This window comes from Zingiber officinale, chromosome 4A, assembly GCF_018446385.1.
Source record: "Zingiber officinale cultivar Zhangliang chromosome 4A, Zo_v1.1, whole genome shotgun sequence".
NCBI classification, from domain to species: domain Eukaryota; kingdom Viridiplantae; phylum Streptophyta; class Magnoliopsida; order Zingiberales; family Zingiberaceae; genus Zingiber; species Zingiber officinale.
The window spans coordinates 154011769-154032281 of NC_055992.1; the positions used below are offsets into that span (position 1 = coordinate 154011769).

General features: G+C 35.2%; 2 protein-coding genes across 14 annotated transcripts in view; one reads left to right on the top strand and one right to left on the bottom strand.

Annotated features, from left to right (window-relative positions):
- LOC121971763 (katanin p80 WD40 repeat-containing subunit B1 homolog KTN80.4-like) lies at positions 1-10101 on the top strand. 3 transcript variants are annotated; one of them, XM_042523189.1, is made up of 18 exons: positions 1-437; positions 718-848; positions 964-1081; positions 1166-1392; positions 1622-1724; positions 2406-2476; positions 3979-4053; positions 4119-4262; positions 4373-4544; positions 4656-5195; positions 6381-6437; positions 6505-6629; positions 7611-7733; positions 8393-8467; positions 8588-8700; positions 9118-9237; positions 9325-9393; positions 9586-10101. In XM_042523189.1, the coding sequence occupies exons 1-18, from the start codon at positions 407-409 to the stop codon at positions 9647-9649; spliced, it is 2358 nt and encodes a 785-aa protein (XP_042379123.1). In that variant the 5' UTR covers positions 1-406; the 3' UTR covers positions 9650-10101. The 3 variants fall into 3 exon arrangements, with proteins under 3 accessions (XP_042379123.1, XP_042379124.1, XP_042379125.1); XM_042523190.1 differs by having other exon boundaries at positions 4665-5195; XM_042523191.1 differs by lacking the exon at positions 7611-7733.
- The window catches only part of LOC121971762 (ENHANCER OF AG-4 protein 2-like), a 19615-nt gene continuing 8658 nt past the window's right edge, over positions 9557-20513 (bottom strand). The window contains exons 8-17 of one of the 11 annotated variants that reach the window (XM_042523179.1): positions 17531-18131; positions 16949-17456; positions 16752-16835; positions 16554-16658; positions 16237-16446; positions 11701-11820; positions 10818-10911; positions 10522-10732; positions 10378-10443; positions 9557-9773 (exon numbers count right to left, since the gene is read on the bottom strand). In XM_042523179.1, the coding sequence (XP_042379113.1) occupies positions 16579-16658; positions 16752-16835; positions 16949-17456; positions 17531-18131 (1273 nt within the window). In that variant the 3' untranslated portion in view covers positions 9557-9773; positions 10378-10443; positions 10522-10732; ... (2 more) ...; positions 16237-16446; positions 16554-16578. Of the gene's footprint in view, positions 9774-10377; positions 10733-10817; positions 10912-11700; positions 11821-15234; positions 15314-16236; positions 16447-16553; positions 16659-16751; positions 16836-16948; positions 17457-17530; positions 18132-20513 lie in introns of all 11 variants that reach the window. The other 10 variants (XM_042523180.1, XM_042523185.1, XM_042523186.1 and 7 more) reach the window with 10 other exon arrangements.

Consider the following 20513-nt stretch of genomic DNA (forward strand, 5'->3'; position numbering starts at 1 on the left):
TTTGAACCAGACCAAATCACAGCACAGCCACACAGGCACCAAATTTGTCTTCCGGAAAGCTCCGTTTTCTCCCTCCGTCCCTCCTCTCCGAAGGGTCTTCTCTGCTCCTCTCTCGGTTTAAGATCGCTGCTTTGTCCCTTGGGGTGGGGTGTTGCGCGGCGGAGGGGAGGCGGCAGTGGAAGGTGGTGTTGGCACCGACGACTGTGGGGTGTCGACTTCAGCTGAGTGGGTTTTCGCCAGCCGTGGAGAGGAAATGCCGATGAGTCGAGGTTGTCAGATTCGCACCTGGCCAGAGCGGCCGGATCTATGATGAGCGAGGGCGAGTTCGGCTTGCAGTTCGTGGGTGGTCTGATCCGTCCGGGAAGCAGGGGAGGCGGCGGCTCTTTGTTGCGTAGAAGCAAGCGCCATGGCGACCGCCAAGCGTGCTTACAAACTACGTATCCTTTTATTGGTACAGTTCTGTGGGATTCAAATTTTTCTCGAGGCTTACTGTCTAGTGATTCTAAAAGGCCCCGCCTTTGTTTTCAAAAACAATTTGTTTTTCTTTTTCTTTTGGGTAAAAAATTGTTTTGGAGATTCTAGTGTTCAGAACAATTTTTTGCCTGACCGCTTTGGATAAATCGCAGTCATATGATCTCAAGATCTCGCTTTGCTTTAAGCTATGGATCTCTTTGATTTCTGAATGAGATTTGGTAACCTTGACGAAAGTAAATATAGAGGAATTTGTTGCACATTCCTCCAATGTGAATTGTCTAAAGATAGGAAGGAAGACTTCGAGGGTTCTGGTTACTGGAGGAGAGGATCACAAGGTCAATCTTTGGGCTATTGGAAAACCCAACGCTATATTGGTGGGTACCTCTCCACCTTCTATCGCCTACTCAAGCTTGTGGTGATTTCATGTATGATGAAGTGTTCTACTTCTATTCTAACTGTATTTTTTCCCCCCATTTTGGCTATACAAAGAGCCTAGCAGGACATATGAGTGCAGTTGAATCCGTAAGTTTTGATTTGTCGGAGGTACTAGTGGCTGCAGGTGCAGCTAGCGGTTCAATAAAGTTGTGGGATTTGGAAGAAGCAAAAAGTAGGACATCTTTTTTTCAGCAGTAATTAGGTATCACAGAAAACAGAGAAGCTGCTTCATATGACTTAGTTTTGCTTTGTGCAGTTGTTCGTACTCTCACAGGCCACAGGTCAAATTGTATAGCAGTTGATTTTCATCCATTTGGTGAATTCTTTGCCTCTGGATCACTAGATACAAATCTAAAAATATGGGATATCAGAAGAAAAGGATGTATCCATACTTACAAAGGTCATACTCGAGGAGTTAATGCCATTAAATTCACTCCGGATGGGCGGTGGGTCGTTTCTGGTGGGGAAGATAACACTGTGAAGGTTTTCCTCAATCTTGTGCATTCACATGTTTTATTTTTCTGATTGGATTCTTAAATGATATGTACTCTGTCATTTATCATCAAATTTTCTGAAATAACATCGAGTTTAGCAGTAGAATAAAACATACTAGACAATTTTGATTATATTTTCCTAGCACAAAAATTCCTCTGTACATTATTATGGATGGAATCTGAATCAAATGTATCTTGATTTCCAATCTTGGCGACAGCTTTGGGATCTTACTGCTGGAAAACTTCTGCACGATTTCAAATTTCATGAGGGTCAGATTCAGTGCATTGATTTCCACCCCAATGAATTTCTACTGGCAACAGGTTAGATTAGTGCCACTTGTGTTGGGATGAAACAGTGACCATGTGTAAAATATTACGCATGTAATTTGATGTGAATTGTTTAGCAAATGGCTTTGATTATTTTACCTCTTCATCTCTATTCTCCCTAATTGTGGTTCCACAAACCTATATAAGATAACGCTGCCAAACAAATTCTACTACCTTATTATTAATTTAGGTTTGTTTCTTCATGTCCTTGCTCTTTTGATTGTTTTTTAGAACACCTTATACTGTGATGTGTTATAATAATTCCATGCTGCCTTTGCATAATTTTGATGTTTGAGTTACAATTATGTCGCCATTTTGATGCAGTGACTAGTTTAATTTAGTGATCATTCTTTTGAACCTTTCTTAGAGTAACTATCTTCAATATTGATTTTAGTTCTTTTGTCAACTCTTTTACCAGCGTTCTAGTATTTTTGTTATTATTTTTGTTGGGACTGGAAATCTTGATGTCAACTTAGGTGAAAATATTTAAGGTAAAATCATAAATCTTTTGGGTTATTATGAAAACTAAAACAAGAAGGATTAATACTTAGAGAAATTAGGTATGTAATCTCAGACAAAATGGATTCAACAGTCGGACAAAATATATCTCATGTCTACAGTTGGTTATTTCAGTGTTGCCAATTCAAAAGCTGAATTTCTCCATTTAATTTGCAGGCTCAGCTGATAGAACTGTTAAGTTTTGGGATCTTGAAACTTTTGAGTTAATAGGATCTGCTGGACCTGAGGTAGTTGATCATGTTAATTTTATTGGTACTCTTGTATTCTTTTTCTCATTTTAATTGTTTATTTTACTAAAAACCAAGATATTTGTGCTCTTACCTAACAAAATAATAGCCATAATGTAAACATGAAAAATTAAGGTGGTTTGAGTGGTCTACTCCACTCCCTTACTACGCTACTAATCTTATTGCTTCAAATTAAAATACAAACCACATGGAATGACTTTTCTCAAATTGAACTATAGTCCTTTTATGTAATATATATACAAATGTGAGTATAGTGCTCTTTTTAAGAGCACTTATACACACATTTAACTATACAAAATTAACCACAAAAGTAGTAAAAGGATTATCAATGTACTTATTTCATTATCAATTTCCTTGTTTGAAGCTCCTTGAATGCCCTTGTTTGTCGATGACAATGATTTCATTGAAGCCTAAATAACTTAAAGAGGTTTAGGAGAAATCTGACTGAAATAAAACCTTGATCAAATAGAACTTTTACTAAACACTCAAAATTATAGGCCTACCTTATTTTATTTCATTGCAATTCATAGGATGAAAAGAGCCTCTATCAGAAGACTTTGCATGAATGATTCAATTAAGAACCTTCACGTGTAGCAGTATGTTGGCAAAACAGAATGTTGTTGTAGCTTGTTTGAAGATATGGATACTGGTGATTAAACAAAATTGTTATATATATAATGAATCTTAAATTAAAAGGTAGGATATGCAATTAGAGATTAAGATGCTAGCATGTGGATTGAAACCTTGAGCCAACAGTCCTATTGAAATTTATTGAATTTCTCCTTAGGTATATAATTTGAGTCTCTATGACAGTTACTTGCTCATATAGGGCTCCAAGATCCTGTCTTTTTTTGTCAAACTGTAGGTGCTTGCCTAGATCCTCACATTCGTGAAACAAGATATTTAATTGAGTAAATACGGAAATATAGTCAAATTTACAAGAATACTATTATGATTGCAGATTAGTAAGTTGATTGCTAATCATCATGGTATATAACAATGGGAATAATCACTGATCTGGTGATATTAAATCACATAAAAATTGTTCCAATGGAATTAGTTATCTAAGTATACCCATAGCTCTTCTTTTACATAGTAACTTGACCTTGAAGATTATATAAACTGACCCACTTTTTTTTTACCATTTAATAATGCATATAACTTTTATGTTTTAGTGACTCTATTTTTGTAATGCTACTAATAGAGTTTGCATTTTCTTTTCCTGCTAGGGAAGGTGAGAGAAACGGAAGGAAAAAAGTATTAATGTTTTAGATCATTTTTTTCAGATATTTATGCATAGAACCGTTTTGTCTTGTCTAATGTAGACACATTTTCTAGTTTCAACAAACCAATAGGTTATTAAAAAAAAACTGGTATATCCTTTTTTAAATCATATATTTAACAGGGTTCGTTAAGCAACCGGTATGTCCTTGCATTATCATTGAAAGCTAATGTGCAATTTTTATTGAAATTAACTCCAGACTTCTGGTGTGCGTTCTATGATCTTTAATCCTGATGGGAGAACTTTGCTTTGTGGACTGCATGAAAGTCTCAAGGTAACCTTAATCTCTTAATTACTATACTGATAGCTTCTGTATGTACTGACTATAAACATATCCAGGTTTTTTCTTGGGAACCAATAAGATGCCATGATGCTGTTGATGTGGGGTGGTCTAGATTATCAGATATGAATATTCATGAAGGAAAACTTCTTGGATGTTCATATAATCAAAGCTGTGTTGGAGTGTGGGTTGTGGACCTCTCTGTGCGTTCTAACTTTATTCGTAATTTTAATGTTATTTCATTTATAGTTTTGGCAGAAAGATTCAACATGATGTTAGTTTACATATAGTAACCCATTGATCTGAACTACAGCTCATTGAACCATATGCAATTGGTGTTGCTGCCAATTTAAATGGGGAAGCAAAGTCTATCCTAAGTGGTAATTTATCTATGCAAACTGATAGTAATATAAAGTCTAATATGGGGAAGCTATCCATTTCACAAAGTTCAGAACCTAATCCTAAGGAGACAAAATTGCCACCCTGTAAGTTATTGGTTTATCTTTAGTTAATTATCTCCATTTCTATAGATGCAATAGTGAATCTGTTTAAATGCATTTTAGATTTCTCATCTTTTGTATCTTTTCTAAATAAAGCAAGTACAGGCATCCTTAGCACTCCTCAAAAGGTAGGGACAAGTGGTGCCCCCAAAACAACTGCTACAGCACCTTCAGCGGTTGCTTCTATTACTGCAAAAAGAAGTTCAACAAAATCTAATGTTGCCACAAGTCTGCAGGCCATCAACAAAACAAATATTATACCTGTTATTGTCCCCAGAAGTAGCCCTAGGCCAGATTTATCCTCTGATTCTGCATCCTCTGATTCTGCTAAAGAGACTGATGTTGGAAGGACAATACAATCTGATATCCAGTCAAAATTTTCTAGTTTCAGAAATGCACCAAACATCAGAGAAGATTCTGACAAAGCAGATGTCTCGAAGTCTGGATTTGTGGCGAGTAGAAATACTGAGCAGCATGAACTTCTGGGCCAAAATGCTATATCTTCTGGCATTTCCATAACACAAGCATTGACAGTAGCTGGAGCAAACAACTTGGATGATGTTAGACATGTTGCAACAGCAAGGGCCAGAACTAATTTATTCAGAGAGACAGTTTCAAATTATGATCAGGAAACTTGTAAGTTCTAAATCCTTACTGGGTTTATATGTTGCAAGACACTTTTGTAATTATTCACTCATTTGTGATTATTCACTCTTTTCCAGTTCACAACTGTACATTTTATATTGTCAATTTTTGTGCATCTATGATCTTGAATTGTATGAAGTTATAAACTGAGAGTAGTGGGTTGAATGAGAAGCTTTTGGAGTCTTTTGTGAACACCCCCTTATGCAATGACTCTGCACCACCCACCATATTTTATTGATCATAAGATTGAGGAGTTTAGAAGTTGAAATACATACTATTTGGCACTCCAATATGTCAAATAAAATTTTGCCTCAGCCAACTAGACAGCTAGTGTCTAACATTATGTTTGAACTAGCATATGTCAACATAAATTTTTTGCTTTGTGCTTTTGATTGTGACTTATTGTTTATGCTGTTCTCAAACTTGACTTATTTTTATTGTTGTGCTGGCCTACATGGTGGATGGGGGCATGACAATTGATGCATGCTCATGAATTAAACTTATTGTTGAGTTACTTTATGAGCTGTGCAATTTGTTCTATGACGTTTTAGTGATTTTGACATGTAATTTGTGGCAGAGTAATATATTTTCTAATTATAAACTGTGAGGTTACTTAGTGTTTGATATCTATTTTAAATGCACATATTAGATTGGGTTTAAAGAAGGAAAATGCTTTCTATAGATTTTTACATTTTGCTCCAGAAAATATAAGATGCATTAAGTTGTCTAATCATAAAAGAAGAAATTATCATTTGACAAATCTTACTTGTTGATTTATGACAAATACTAATTTCATAAGCAAGATACTTAAAAAATTTTGTCTTTCTTTCTACTAGTTAAGGTCTAGCAGAGGCATGATCCTTGCTAGAAGACTATAGGTGATTATAATGGTTTATTTAGCCTGTGGAAGTTATGAAAATTACCACTTGATTGATGATGATTGTTGGATATGACCTACTCAATCACAGCATAGGGATAACTTGGATATCATGCCAGCATTAGTTTTCTCTGCATCTTAGTTAATTTTACAGCCATGATCAGGAATTCACATGTCAGATGCTAACAGTTTCAGTAATTAATATCTAATCAGGATATCCAAATTGCATATTGATATTGGCTAAAATATCAGACATTGTTTTTTATTGTTATAAATGATTTATTTTGGCTTATGTACAGACAACATTAGAGTCCAAAAGCCAATGGAAGCATCTTCTTTTGTAGTTCCCAAAGGAGGTATTCTCTTGCTGTTGCTTTTTGGTGTAGTGGCTATAGTTCATGTTTTAATTTTCTGATGCTTTAGGAAGAACAAGGTCGCTTGTAGCAAATTTTGAAAGGAGGGATCAAAGTAGGGCACAATCTCCAAGCTATGGACCAAGCTTAAGTAGTTCTCCTGAGACAGGAGTTGGAGCTATCTCAAATTCTTTGGTACATTATCCAATCTTACCCATGTCATTAGTTTCACTATGTTGTTACTTGTTAGTAATTTGTTACATTTGACTTTGTATTAGACGGGCTGTCTAATAAGTTAAATATGTTTTGCAACCAAAATCATGAAAAACAATTGTGTATAGATGATTTTGTAAAAATTTAAAAGGGAAATTGCCCTAAAATGGTCTCAATTTTTAGTTTTTGCTCGGAAAAGATCCGTTTTTCATAGATGACCCTCATCCATGCCCAATATTCTTCCTCAACCCATATACAAAGTAAAGTATTGACCAAAACTTTTATGCGTGCTAAAAGGTGATGCATGTTATGGTTTTTTAGGATCACTGGTGTGATTTCTCAAAATTATTTAGAACTTGTCCCAGGGTTGCCTTTTGCACACCTTCTGCCACCACTTCCACTCCATGTTTCTCATGGGAGCTAGAATCCTAACTGCAGATCTCTCTTCTGAAAGAGAGTATCCTCTCTCTTCCAGTGTTGAGCAATGATTCTTTCTAATTGGTGCATTCTGGAGAACGCCCCAACAATTCAAAATTTTGGAGGTCTCAACTATCTCAATGACTCATTTTATGTCCATTACCATGAAAATATTAAACAGGAAAAACTTTGCTCTGTGGTTTCCAACTGCAACAGTTTTAGTTGGGTCATTAACCGAGGTTAGTTGTAGCACTTCACTACCTAGACTATGAGATTTGTGTCTCGGCCAGGACCTCATGGTGCAGAGTGATGCCCTATTATTCGCCCTTTGGTGGTCAATCAAGCCTAGCCTCATAAGCACTTGAGGCCAACACATTACTGACTTTTAAGTGCTTTTACATTCACCAACAATTTCATGTACAAGTGGATATACTCTTCCTTTTAACTGTTTTTATTTTTTTTTTCAAAAATTAGAGTATGTGCTCAGATCACTTCATTTCTTCTGAAATTACTGTTGACATAGCGTTTTTTAAACATTCTGAACAGAGTCAAAATCAATATACTGAAGAAGAAACCTTATCTGCTTCGGATGAGAATTCTATTGCATTTTTATTGAAAAAACATCACCAATTTTTAAATTTGGCCCGAACTCGGTTGACCAAATTACAGGTAAATTTTTTACTTTCAGCAGTTAGCAGTTTTGGCTGGTCAGTTTACTGATTGCACACAACAGAAACAACCAATGCCATCATGAAGATCCTTAAGTGTGAATCACAAGTTTCTTCACTAATTATTTCCTTGTTTTGCAGGACTAAAATGAATAAAATGTGCAGTCAACATAAGCCCACTTTTTGGATATCTATTATATTACAATTTCATATAGCTATCTCAGGAAGCTCTTGGATTTTTTTGCTCTTGTGATTGCATTTTAGCATTTTCAAATGTTGAACTAGAAAAATAGGTTTTGATTAACTAGTTATTGTCAAATCAAATTGGAAGCATGATTACGCATGACTAATCTTTTTTTTTTTGAGTATTTCTTTTGAGATGTTTTATCTTGCAGATCCTTAACTCTGGTAGTTCCTGGCCTTAGTAGTATTTAAGATCATGTGTAATAGTTGCTTTCCTTCTAATTTCTGTCAACACAGTAAATGAACAAAAGTATAGATATTATCTGAAAATTCTAGTTAGCTGAACCCATTTTGTGCGTTATTTGGTTATTATTTTAATCGTGTTGATTCTCCTCGTACAAGCAAGCTATCTGCCATTGCAGCAAACTACTTGAAAATGAGTTACTAATGTTTATATTCTTTACATACACTGTGCAGGTAGTTCACCGACTTTGGCGAAGAAATGATGTTAAAGGTGTCATAGGTGCTATTGAGCGAATGTCTGATCATAGTGTATGTACATCCTTATTCCAATTTATTGGATATCTCGATGAGGACATGGTTTATCATACTACTATGAAGAATTGTAATTTTGTTACAAACCTCGTCTAACTTCTGTAATAACATAACCAGGTCTCTGCTGACATAGTCAGTGCTCTCAAAGATAAAAGTGATGTTATCACTTTGGATATATGCACATCCCTCCTGCCACATCTCACCAGCCTTATCGAAAGCAAGATGGATAGGTATGGTTCCAGCAGTTCCTGTGAATTGTTTCGCCTGAGATAGCATAATATCTTGCCTTGATATTGAACATAACATTATGTTGTATTGGCAATCATCAAACTGTTGTTAACCACTGTATGGTGTCAAGTTATCAGAAAGTATCTGCAACCTACCCTTTTTTGTTCCCTTGCCTTTATCCTTTTTCATGTTATACCTTTTAGATCTCCTTTTTACCTTCTGTTTCCTTCCCTTAACATTCTATTTCGTAGTTTATTAGGTTAAAAGATAAATGACAACAATTTTTTTTATTATTCTTTTTTATTCATTTTGCCCTAGCCCTCCATAATTTGGTAAGTTTCATGCATATCACATTTGATCAGCACATTATTTCTGCACCAAAATCTGCCTGATGCATTTTAGGTTGCTCTCCTTCACAGGCATTTGAGTGTTTCCCTGGAAATGTTGCTGAAGCTGATCAGGATTTTCGGTCCTGTAATCCGTTCAACTTTGTCGGCGGACCCATCTTCTGTTGGTGTTGATCTTCAAGCAGAACAGAGGTCCGTTCTCAGTTACATTTACCATGTTTGTGTTCTTCTCATACAAGTTACAATTGTTACTCCTAAACCTATCTCGATCATTGCTAGGTTGGAACGATGCAATTTGTGCTTCATTGAGCTGGAGAAGGTCCAGCAAAAAATTCCTTCCATGACAAGGTAAATAAATTGCTACCACCATGAGAAAGGACTCCACTGTTTTTTAAAAATAGAGGAATACGAACTAGCATATCGAAATGGAAAATACCATAGTGGTTCTTTAGGATTTCTTGTCGACACTGTCATTTTTTTTTTGTGATACTTGAATTTTTCATATCGAAGGAAATTGACTAGGTACTTGACATTTAACAGAAAAGGAGGATCCATTGCAAAGACTGCACAAGAACTGAATCTTGCTCTCCAGGAAGTGCTATGACTAACATATACATACACGTCTATATAGTTGATTTGCCATCTTGAGTCGATCATCATTGAGCCGCCTATTGCTTGCCTGCGCCTGTAAGGGATCCAAGTATTTAATCTGCTGGAGGGATTGGATCCTGTCATGCAGCACATCAAAGAATATCAATACAACCCCAGTTGAACTTGCAGTTCGGCAGTGACCGAACGGAACACATTGAAAATGAACTGCAATGTCACCCATAAGAGGTTTGATAAATTGAAGAGCATTGTGTGTTTTGTGTTTTCCTACATGATATGGTTGTTTGTAGCACAAGTTTCAATTTGCTCCATTGAATTGTGTAGATCATTAGGATGAGAAGGCCACAGAACAACTCCTTTTCATTTCCTTGTAAAAGTTTCTTGTATCCCGCATCACAGTGAAAAGAAGAAAAAAAAAATTGCCTCCGTTAGGTAGTTACAATGAAAGTCATGGTACCGCTGCATTCGGCATCGGAATTTTGAAACTCGTAGCTGGTGTTTTATGTATTGTTGTGATAACATCCTTGCAAAAAGAATGTTGGCGTGTTCTCATTTAACATGAATTTGTTTTTTGTTTCTTTTTTCATTCCAAGATCTACTGCGCATGAAGGATTTGAATGATTAAAGAACATTAAATTTAATAAGTCTGATTTCATAAGACTGAAAAAAAAGAGCAACGTTGCAGGACTGTAAATGGTATTTGATAGTTTTTTTGACACTTACTATTTTCAATCATATTGATGTCTGTTGAATTGTTCGATTGACGATGTTCATGTGAATTCATACAACCTGCCTAGATAATCAAGTCAGCATCCATATTAGTCGGTTCAATTGACTCAATTTTCTCTTGTATCGGAATTTACGCACCTCCACGCTCCCAACTTTAACAAGAGATTGTAAGTGAACTCTCGTTGATTAAACAAACAGTTCCGCAAATGAGCAAATGATCTCACCAGTCGTAGCATAAACTTCAGAGACATGAGGTAAGATAAGTTCATAGACACAATATGAACTCCATTTCCTACAGTGCCTACTGATAAAAGATACGAGTTACGCGGCACTTTGACGACTGATATTGCTATGAGCAGATATAAGATGGGTGTTAAAGAGGAGGTATTTCAAAGAAGATTCAAACCAGTTAAGCCAAAAGTACCAAAACGCACCATGCTATTGAGAATTCGGAAGTAAATAAAGGTACCACCCGCGTCTCCGACTTCGTCCATTGAAGTACCAAGGATGCATTCAGTAGCGGTGAGTCTTGCGGAAAGAATCACAAACATGGAGTACAAGTGAAGAATAACACAAGTGTTATGAAGCAACATCTTAGATTTTATCAAGTTTGCGACAAATTCAACTACTGAGCAAGTAAAATAAAAGCGTGTAATTGTCGTCAAGGATGTCTATCAAAGTCTAAAATAAAACCAATTACTTTGTAGGTAAAACAATCTCCACAAACAACTCATCTGACCTAATGAAGTTTCAGTAAGGTTATTGATCTGAATCTTCTGTTTAATTTTCTATAGATAATATTGTGTAAAAACCGAAAGCCTAAAAAGCACCGTATTACTATTATTGAAAGTGTTTGCTGCTAAGGGTCGAACAATACCTATTAACATATAAGCTAATGCACATGTTTACCTCGACATCTCAAACAAATTATTTCATTTGGTTTTATCCGAAAGCAATTGCAAGAATTGGGTTCGTTGATATTCCTGGTATCGTTGATCTTGAAGGAAATCTTTGACACAAAGCAAAGCATAATGCAATTATGAGATATCTATATGGGTAGGATTGCAGAAGCATAGTTTCATTATTTCAGGGACAACACCAAGCTTCAAATTGGAACAAAAAGGTTCTTAAGATTCGTAATCACAGCATTTCGGCTGCTTAATCCCGGTTCTTAGTTTCCGCCCTTTGGAAGGGAAGGTTGGCAAAAAGTTACAATTTAAGTTTCAGGGTAATGACAGTCAGTACTGGTGCTACAAAAAGCCCAGTGAGAAAATTCAACTGTACAAATTTCTACAGACCAATGTTCATAATTTTTACCTCTGAATCTGAAGTGGTTTAGCTGGTACAAAATTTGTTGACAAGAACTTTCTCAATTGTTCCCAGTATATATGCTGAATATAATACATATCCACAAGCCACCAGCATTTGCACCAAAACCTGTGGCATTTAAATATCAGTCGAACTTGATGAAGAACTCAAAATACTCTGCAAATTAGATGAATATCCACAAAAGCCTCAACAAACAAAATAATGAAAGATCATATCCAATTATTATAAAAGCTCGGAGGTGAGGTTCAAGTATGTTGTATAAACTTACGATCATAAAGCAAAAGTCCAAAACTTGATCAAAGAATGATGCTATAAATGACCAGAGAAGAGTTGAAAAGATCTATCATTAAGTACAATGAAAATAACTACATATGGCACAAGTATTGTCGTAAATGTTATGCAGCAGTTCGTTAGAAAGAAGTAACAGAGTAAAAAAAATCAAGAAAAATTTTTAGAATTTGAGATGATTCATCAATAACAATACATTATTTCATATATGCATATATTTCTAACTAACACATTACACAAAACAGCTAACATATAACAGTGAATCTCAACAGACTAACACACTCCATATAAAAGAAATTTAAACATTGATCTAAGCAACACAATATTATTACGATGTAATCAATCCAATTAAATTGATATAAATTTTATAAGACTTGAAATTTAACAAGCAGAAGATTATTTCATATTCAGCATAATCCTTAGGCAGCCATAAGCAGAAACCTTCATAGCATTGTGCCTTCATGTTGCTAATCTAGTCCCCAGGGTCATGGTGCCGCGGTAGGACATCCATGTTGTCACCAGGCACCCGCGGTTCGAACCCCAGCTACGGCGTATTTGTAGGAATTTTTCCTCCAAATAGGGGGCGTAACCAAAGGATGCTGAGCTTCTGGGCTGGCCACCGCGTGCACTTCCCGATTTACCCTGGTGATCGGTGGGAAACTTCCGTGGGGTCGATCACCCCCAGAGATGATCAATGTGGCTAACTGGATTATCATTTTTTTTCATGTTGCTAATCTAGAAACTTTCATTGTAGCAAAAAGGTGATAATGTTCACTCCAGGCGTCCCTCACATCCCGCCCCAAGTTATGAGAGGAGTTTTTCCCAAGGGCATACATCCTCCGAGAACTAATCCCTATCCCATTGTAGCAAATCTGTCACCCTCTAGCCAACTAGGCACCCCCGTGGGACTATCCAGAAACTTTCAGAACAATAGGAAACATGGACATTATATTTCAAGATTATTCATGAGCATCGTGCAGAAAAGCTAATTTAGCAATTACAGATCCATGAGATTAAAGGAACATTAGTTAGGAAAAAGATATAGGATCAAATATTTCTATTAAAAATTGGAAGACTTTACGCAAACTATATATGTATTTTGACTAAACAAATTATTCAACAAAATTTTGAGACCTAAAAAGATTCTTAGGAAGCAGAAAGTGACTATTATTTGCCCCTTAGGATGAGTAATTAATTGTAGCTCTAATACATAAAACAATGAAAGGAAAAAGTCAAAATGATGTGTGTGAAAATATTCAATGATGAGTTGTCAAAAGGTAAATTGAATGTATTTCCATCCTTTGATGAACAAGATGAAATTATTAGGGTCTCATAGAACTTGATAATGGTTAATCTAACACTTAATCATGTCCGAAACCAGAATGATTGCCCACAGGCATATTCCTTGTTTCTCCAAAAGATAAGGCACTCATGCCCTTAAGGCCCAAACTTGCACACAGTTAGGATTGTATTTGTTTCCATACAAAAAGCCAACTGTTCTAGGCCCAAGCTTGTACACAATTAGTGTTGTATTTGTTTTTATATTCAATGCAATATCAAGTGTTTTAGGCAAAACTTGACTTAGGTATTGATGGCATAATGAATGTAGCCAATAAGGGGAAGATGCAGCAATGTTGTGGCAGCTCAATAAACTTTAGCAAAAGTAATTAACGCATCTCAACTATTCATTGATACTAGTGATATACTCTTGCGGAAGTACATAGAGGGATAAGATTAATATAATTGACACAACATAGTTGAAAGTAACACAACTTGATAATGAATTAACCACATGATCAAGTGAAACACCACAATGATTGCATGTTGAATTCTCTATTTCCCCAAACGAAAAACAAAAACGCTCATGCCCTTAAGGTCCATACTTGTTTACAGGTAATGCTGCAATTGTTTTTACAAGCAGAAATAGTAAATACTCTACGCCCAAACTTGATAGACATAGGCATTTGAAGCAGAATAAATATCACCAAAAATGGCCAAGCCAGTAAGGTTGAAGCACCTCGATAAACTGTAGCAAAAATAAATCTAAAGTAGTTATTTATTTAGTTAGGTTCACTGAAATTCAGTGAATACAATAGGGGCATTATCAACATTAACTAAAAATCAGCTAAAATTTTAAGAAATAATCCTACTTGGCAGTGTATTTCCGTTTTTGAGAAAAGGAAAAGCGCCTCCTTCCGTAGAAACTCACAGATGCAGATCATTTCAATAATCAAGCTTTTATGAGCTTGATGATTTTCCCATTTTGAAGTATTGCTAAGCATAATTGTGTTTGTTTATACAATAACATAAGATAGGAAACTCGCAAATATTTTATCATAGAACAGTCAACAAAATTACATGACTATAAGCTAATTTTCTCAATAACACACTTTGTTTAAGACTTTAAGTACATTTCCTCAATTTCACCATGCTGTGTTTCTCCTAAGTTCCCAACCATTTGAGGTCAGCTATGTAAATCTTATCCCTCCATTGAATTATAACCAAGACTATATCACTAGTAATACTCAAATAAATTAAAATCATTTTTATTACATTTACTAATATTTTCTCTAACTTCCATTCAGCCTTACATCTTCCACTCTCTAATAGATTTAGATCTTTTACCTATAGAAACTAATGTTCACATTTAAACAAGTCCACCTATAGAAACTAATTCTTCTTTTATTTTGTCCTAACTAGTAACTACAAACATCCATCGTAGCATTTTTTACTCCACAACATCATGCATTCATCAATATCTCCTTGTTGTGTAATAGATGAGGTAACTAAACCTTTCTTACAAAAATTTCATAGCCATCTATCTTAACAATTTCATCTTCTTAACTATTTTTGAGATTATTTTCTTATTACTGAACTAACACTTTGACTTATTCAATTTTTATTCTACTTATACTATAACTTTTGTTTTCTAAACTTTTACCCCAAAATTCAAGCTTCAAATTTAATATAATATTATCATCAACTAATACAATATTATCTGCAAATAAACATACACTAAGGAGGTTAATTGTGATTATGTTTAGTCATTATATCTTTTGTCATATCAATATAACTCCTAGATATTTCTTTCTTCTCCAAAACACACCAAAACAGTTGTATAGAAGACCTATTATAAGCTTTCTTTCTAACTCAATAAAAATCATATGCAAATTCATATTTGTTTCTGTATATTTTTTGCCATTAGCTTTCTAACTAAACAAATAGATTGATCACCCAGATATTAAACCAAATTAATTCTCCAGAATGTTTCTCTTTCCCCAAGCTTCAAAGCATGATTCATCAATTTCTCCCCCTGTAATCGGAATGATAATAGATTTTAGATATTACTGAAGTAATGGTATGAAGAGACATAAACACATACAATGCTTCATAGTGTGGCAAATGGTTGCGTATGTATATTCAATCACACACTGTTTAATGTTTAAAATTGGCTCTCGAGCATTGAGACAAAACTAATCTATTGGTTTGACATATACATTTAGTAACAGCTGTAAACATGACAAGGATGAGTAATCTAACGTATTATTAATACAATCATAATTAATCCAAAATAAGAGTGACACGGATATATGATGATTAGAATAGGATGAGGTTACATTTGAATCAAGCTTGATACCAGATTTACTTCTAAAGCTAAGAGTTCTTGCAGTTGAGAAGATCTAGATTATATGATCAAAGTGAAGAGTCAGACCAATTATGTATATGTATTGTGTTTAGCCTCTTGGCAAGGGTAGCATACATTTGCATAAGTAAAATGAGTTTTTCCTACTGCCAAGTGTTAAATTGAATTTGAACTTTGCCGTTTATTAATGTGAGCAATATATTTAATTATGAATTACTAGACATTTGTTAAATTGTACCTCAATGAGTGTGTTAATTTCATATTCTTTAATAACCTCATTCAACTAATTTTAGCCTGCATGTGCCTTTTAAAATCTTGACAGAAAAAATGTGCTTGCAACATCTACAGCAAAGTAAGTAAATAAAAGACACGAGCTTGATGACACATCTTTGATACCAGATCTTTGCTCATGTGAAAGTCATACGCTAATTGACTTTGAGTTCAACCTTCAATAGTGGAATATGGATAATGAATTTAAAAAGGTAGATTTATCACAACCATGTACACCAAAATGAAGGCGAACCACCAGGTAAAATGAGTATAACAACAGAAGTTGCATTTTCACTGAGATTTCCTATACAGAGTGAGCTTACATTTACGGAGTCAGTATTTTGGATCCAGTTGCTAAGACAATTAGAATGTACATAGTCCAGCCAAAAGAATAAACCAGAGTATCACTGCCTCTGATTCTCTGATGGTATCTTTGTTTCTAAGATCAATTTCAACAAGAAAGATGAAGACTGATACGTCATTATGATATTAGAAGCTCTCCATCTCCAGCTCCCAGACATCATAGAATAAATCTGGAACACAGTGCAAAAGCATTCCAAATTAGAATATTATTTAGTAAAATAAAAACTAAATCTAAATCATTCTACAAATTTAAGAAATAATAAAAACTAAAGAATACCATATTCAAACAAACAGAACTGACTCTAACCAGGTCTCCAACAATTAAGACCTGAAATATCTGGCCTGCCCGGCAACACCTGGGGAAAATTATGTCCTGGAAGGACAAAAAAACATCAATCAATCAAAATGCAGTGAATAGATATCTTGAGATGTAGAAGACATTCTTCAACCAACTTAAGAGAATCATAAACTGAACCTGCAGAAGGCACAGAATTGTGCAGTGGAAGCTGAAATCCCATAGAGTTAGGAGGTGGCATTTCTATGTTAGACCTTGGAAATCCTGTTCAAAAGGAGGAAATAAAAAAATAATTATATACCGAAATCCCAATTTCATTTATTTCAGTGTAGAATAAAAATAAGAATCTTTGTGGAGAAAAACATACAACCGCGTACCATCCTGTACAATAGATGCCCCTGAACATGATGGCCTTGCAGTAGATACCCAAGCAGAATGCTGATTATCTGGACTAAAACCACTAGTGTGCACTCTCCTCTGTTCATCAGCCAAATATTGTCTGTGACTATTAGAAACAGATGGCAATGGATAAGGATTGTACTGCTGCTGCACCGGTTGTTGACTCATTGGAGTAGCATGTGAAAAATGGCCAGCAGTTTGTCCAGCTGTAGGAGCATAAGGAGGAAGTGAAGGATAAGGTATTTGGTGAAAGGGCGTATTTCCTTGTTGAAACTGGCGAATATGATGAGAAGCCTGAGGAGCTAAGTACGATTCATTTTGTCCATATTCAAAGGGTCTAGAGGAACTGTAACTGTTCATTGATTGCGTGTTGCTCATTCCATTTGCCATAAAGTTTGGGCGCTGCTGCAAAACCACTTCATTGCCTAAAGCAGCTTCCTGCCCTTGCATCATAGTATTGTTAGAGAGATGGACCGCCTGGTTGCACTGCACAGAGGTTCCAAAAGTCAAACACGTAGTAAAAACAAAACATTGTAGGCAAATTCACAAGAGAGTCGTACATTTGCTGCTCTGAATTCTTCCTGCATTGGGGGATAAAATAAGGATGGTGATGAAGATGAAGGGGCAGGTGGAAGTGAGACAGAAGATACACACAATTGTCCAGACAGTGGAAGATGTGGTGGTGGAGGCGGTGGGGGTGGGGGCGGGGGTGGTGATGGAGATGATGAAGGTAGAGGTGGAGGAGATGGTGGGGGTGAAAGAGGCAAAGGCGGAGGTGATGGTGGCAGTGGGGGAGAATCCACAGGAGGTGGAGGGATAGTAGGCAGGGGGGGCAGCTCAGTCAAATTAGCAAATGTTGGATCAAACGATTTGTTAGAGTCACAATGTTGCAATTCATTGTTTTGAAAATTGTTTCTAGTTATGCCTTTCTCTTCTTTGGACAAAATGACATCTTCCATTTCAAGCTCTCCATCCACATCCTTTAGTATGTGATGGTGTCGGTCATTAGGAGTAACTGCACCAGAATCTAAATCTTCTAATTTACTAGCAGTTTCAACTGGCATTTTAATCCCCGAATCACTGAAAATGTTGACAGGAGTATCCTCCTCATCTTCAAAAACACGGCATGACAAGAACCCTGGCAACTGAAATGTAGCATTACTGCAAAACAAATCCAAATATACTGAAGATCAGTTACATGAATGTCAAGAACAAAAATAAAAAAGGGATAGCTTCAATATAAACATGATTGTACTCCAATTGAAACATAGATTGAAGAGAATCTATCCATATAAAAAATGCAGACTCAGTTGGTCTTCAAAGGCAAAAAAACAGTTTTTTTAGGTTGTAAGACGATAACATACTTAACAAATGTATCATAGGGTTAGTAGACTACGAATTCCAATCATTGAATCTAAATACCATCACTCTGCCATTTAAAAAAACGTGTGGATTAGGCAGAAAAGTCAGCATTAATGATACACCATATAACTACAAGTTGCCTTCGACTATCAATGCTTTTTCAAGTTTGATAGTATTGTGGTTCAGCCATGACTTAGTCAAAACCAGCTTACTTTAGGTTCTATTATTACATCAAGATGTTATCTTCCAAAAGAGTTATGGATATTGCCTTCAATATGAAGGTCTAATCCCTCAGGTATCAGTGGGTGTTCCTCATATTATACTGCAGCAAAAACCATGAGAAACGACTACAGAGATTCTCTAGCTTTGGACCATCGGTGTGACTACTAGAGAACCGTGACTTTCATGCATCTAGGTTCTAATATTAGATTGAAAATATTATATATAAACCACTTACCAAGTCAATTTTGCATTTAAGAACACTGTCTCGTTGAAGTTTTGGTTTAGGAGTTCATCTAATACTAATATTTTTTTAATGGAATCATGAATCAGTAGTAGTGAACCATGAGTAGAATTGTCAATGCATTATAGGTTAACTATGATAAGCAAGCAAGGATTTACATCATATGTTATCAAGCAACAAAGAACAATCCAGTAATAAAGGGAATAAATGATCTAAAAAGAGCATACAGAACATGTGTAGAGATTGAGACGACAACGACAACAACTAAGTATTATCCCATTAGGTGGGGTAATGGGGTCGGCTATATGGATCCTTCTACGTCAATGAGCTCTATCCCCTATTATATCATCATTTATATTTGTATAAAATTTATCTTATTTTTTTGTTGCTAACTAAGTCTTCCTCTTCCTTGTTTGATGTGCAAATTTATCATAATTTCACATCACCTAACTGGAGTATTTATTGGTCGCCTACGTACATGTTTGTATCATCTTAAACGTGTCTCCAGAGTTTTCCCTCAATAGTTGTAACCCCGACTTTTTCTCTAATATCTTCATTTTTTATCTTGTCAATCCTTGTATGTTTGCACATTCATTTTAACATCCTCATCTCTACAACTCTCATCTTCTGCTGATATGCTCGAGTCATAACATTCAACTTCAAATAACATAGCAAGTCTAACCGTTGTTTTGTAAAACTTTCCTTTTAGTTTTAGTAGTACTTTATGATCACAAAGAGCATCTTATGTTATCCATTTCAACCCTGCTTATATTATATATAAGACATCTCTCAATTCCTCAATTATTTTGCAAAAATAATCCTAAATACTTAAATCTCTCAGTTATTACTAACAACTCATCTTCTCTTATTTTAAAAATTGTTTCATTACGTCTAATATTATTAAACTTAAATTTCATATATTCTATCTTTACTAAGTCTTAAAATCTTTCACTTCTAGCGTTTCCCGCCAAGATTCAAATTTAGCATTTACTCCTTTATGTGTCTCATCTATTAAAATAATATCATTTGCAAACAAGCACCATGGTATCATATCTTGAATGTGTGAGTTTGTCCATGATTAATGTAAAAAACTAGGGATTTAGAGTTATCCTTAATGTATCCCTATTCTTATGGGAAACGCTTCGATTAATCAACCTAAAGTTTTCACTCATCATTATAAAGGGTAGTTGCACGAAGCTCCTGCCAATGTGAGATCTTGGGAAAGGGTCTATTATACGCAATCTTATCCTACTTTTCAAGAAGTTGTTTCTGAACTCGAACTCATAACCTCTAGGTCATACAACAATTTTACCATTGCCCTAAGGCTCGCCTGCATCTTTAATTATTTCAATATACGTTATGTTAATACCTCTCTTTTCTAAAATTCTTCATATAATTTCCCTTGCGATTAGGTTGACGAATACCATATGTAAGTCTTGCTTTTGTTTTTGATAATTTTCAATTAGTTGTATGAGAAAATGTATTTCTATTGTCAACCTCCCAGGCATAAAACCAAATTGATTTTTATCATCATGGTCTCCTCCCTTAAGTCTTTTTCATTCCTCTTTCTCAAAATTTTATGGCATGACTCAGTAGTTTAATACTCCTATAGTTTGCACAATTTTGTTTATCTCCTTTATTTTTATATAAGGGAACTAAAATATTTACCCTGCACTTCACTGATCAGGTTTTTTTTTTTCATTTTCAATATTAAATTA

Excerpts from the sequence above, each read along its gene's own strand:
- LOC121971763 (XM_042523189.1), top strand. The coding sequence starts at position 407 with ATGGCGACCGCCAAGCGTGCTTACAAACTAC. Across the intron at positions 2,477-3,978 it reads TAGGATCTGCTGGACCTGAG|ACTTCTGGTGTGCGTTCTAT; the intron begins GTAGTTGATCAT and ends AATTAACTCCAG. Across the intron at positions 9,394-9,585 it reads AAAATTCCTTCCATGACAAG|AAAAGGAGGATCCATTGCAA; the intron begins GTAAATAAATTG and ends GACATTTAACAG.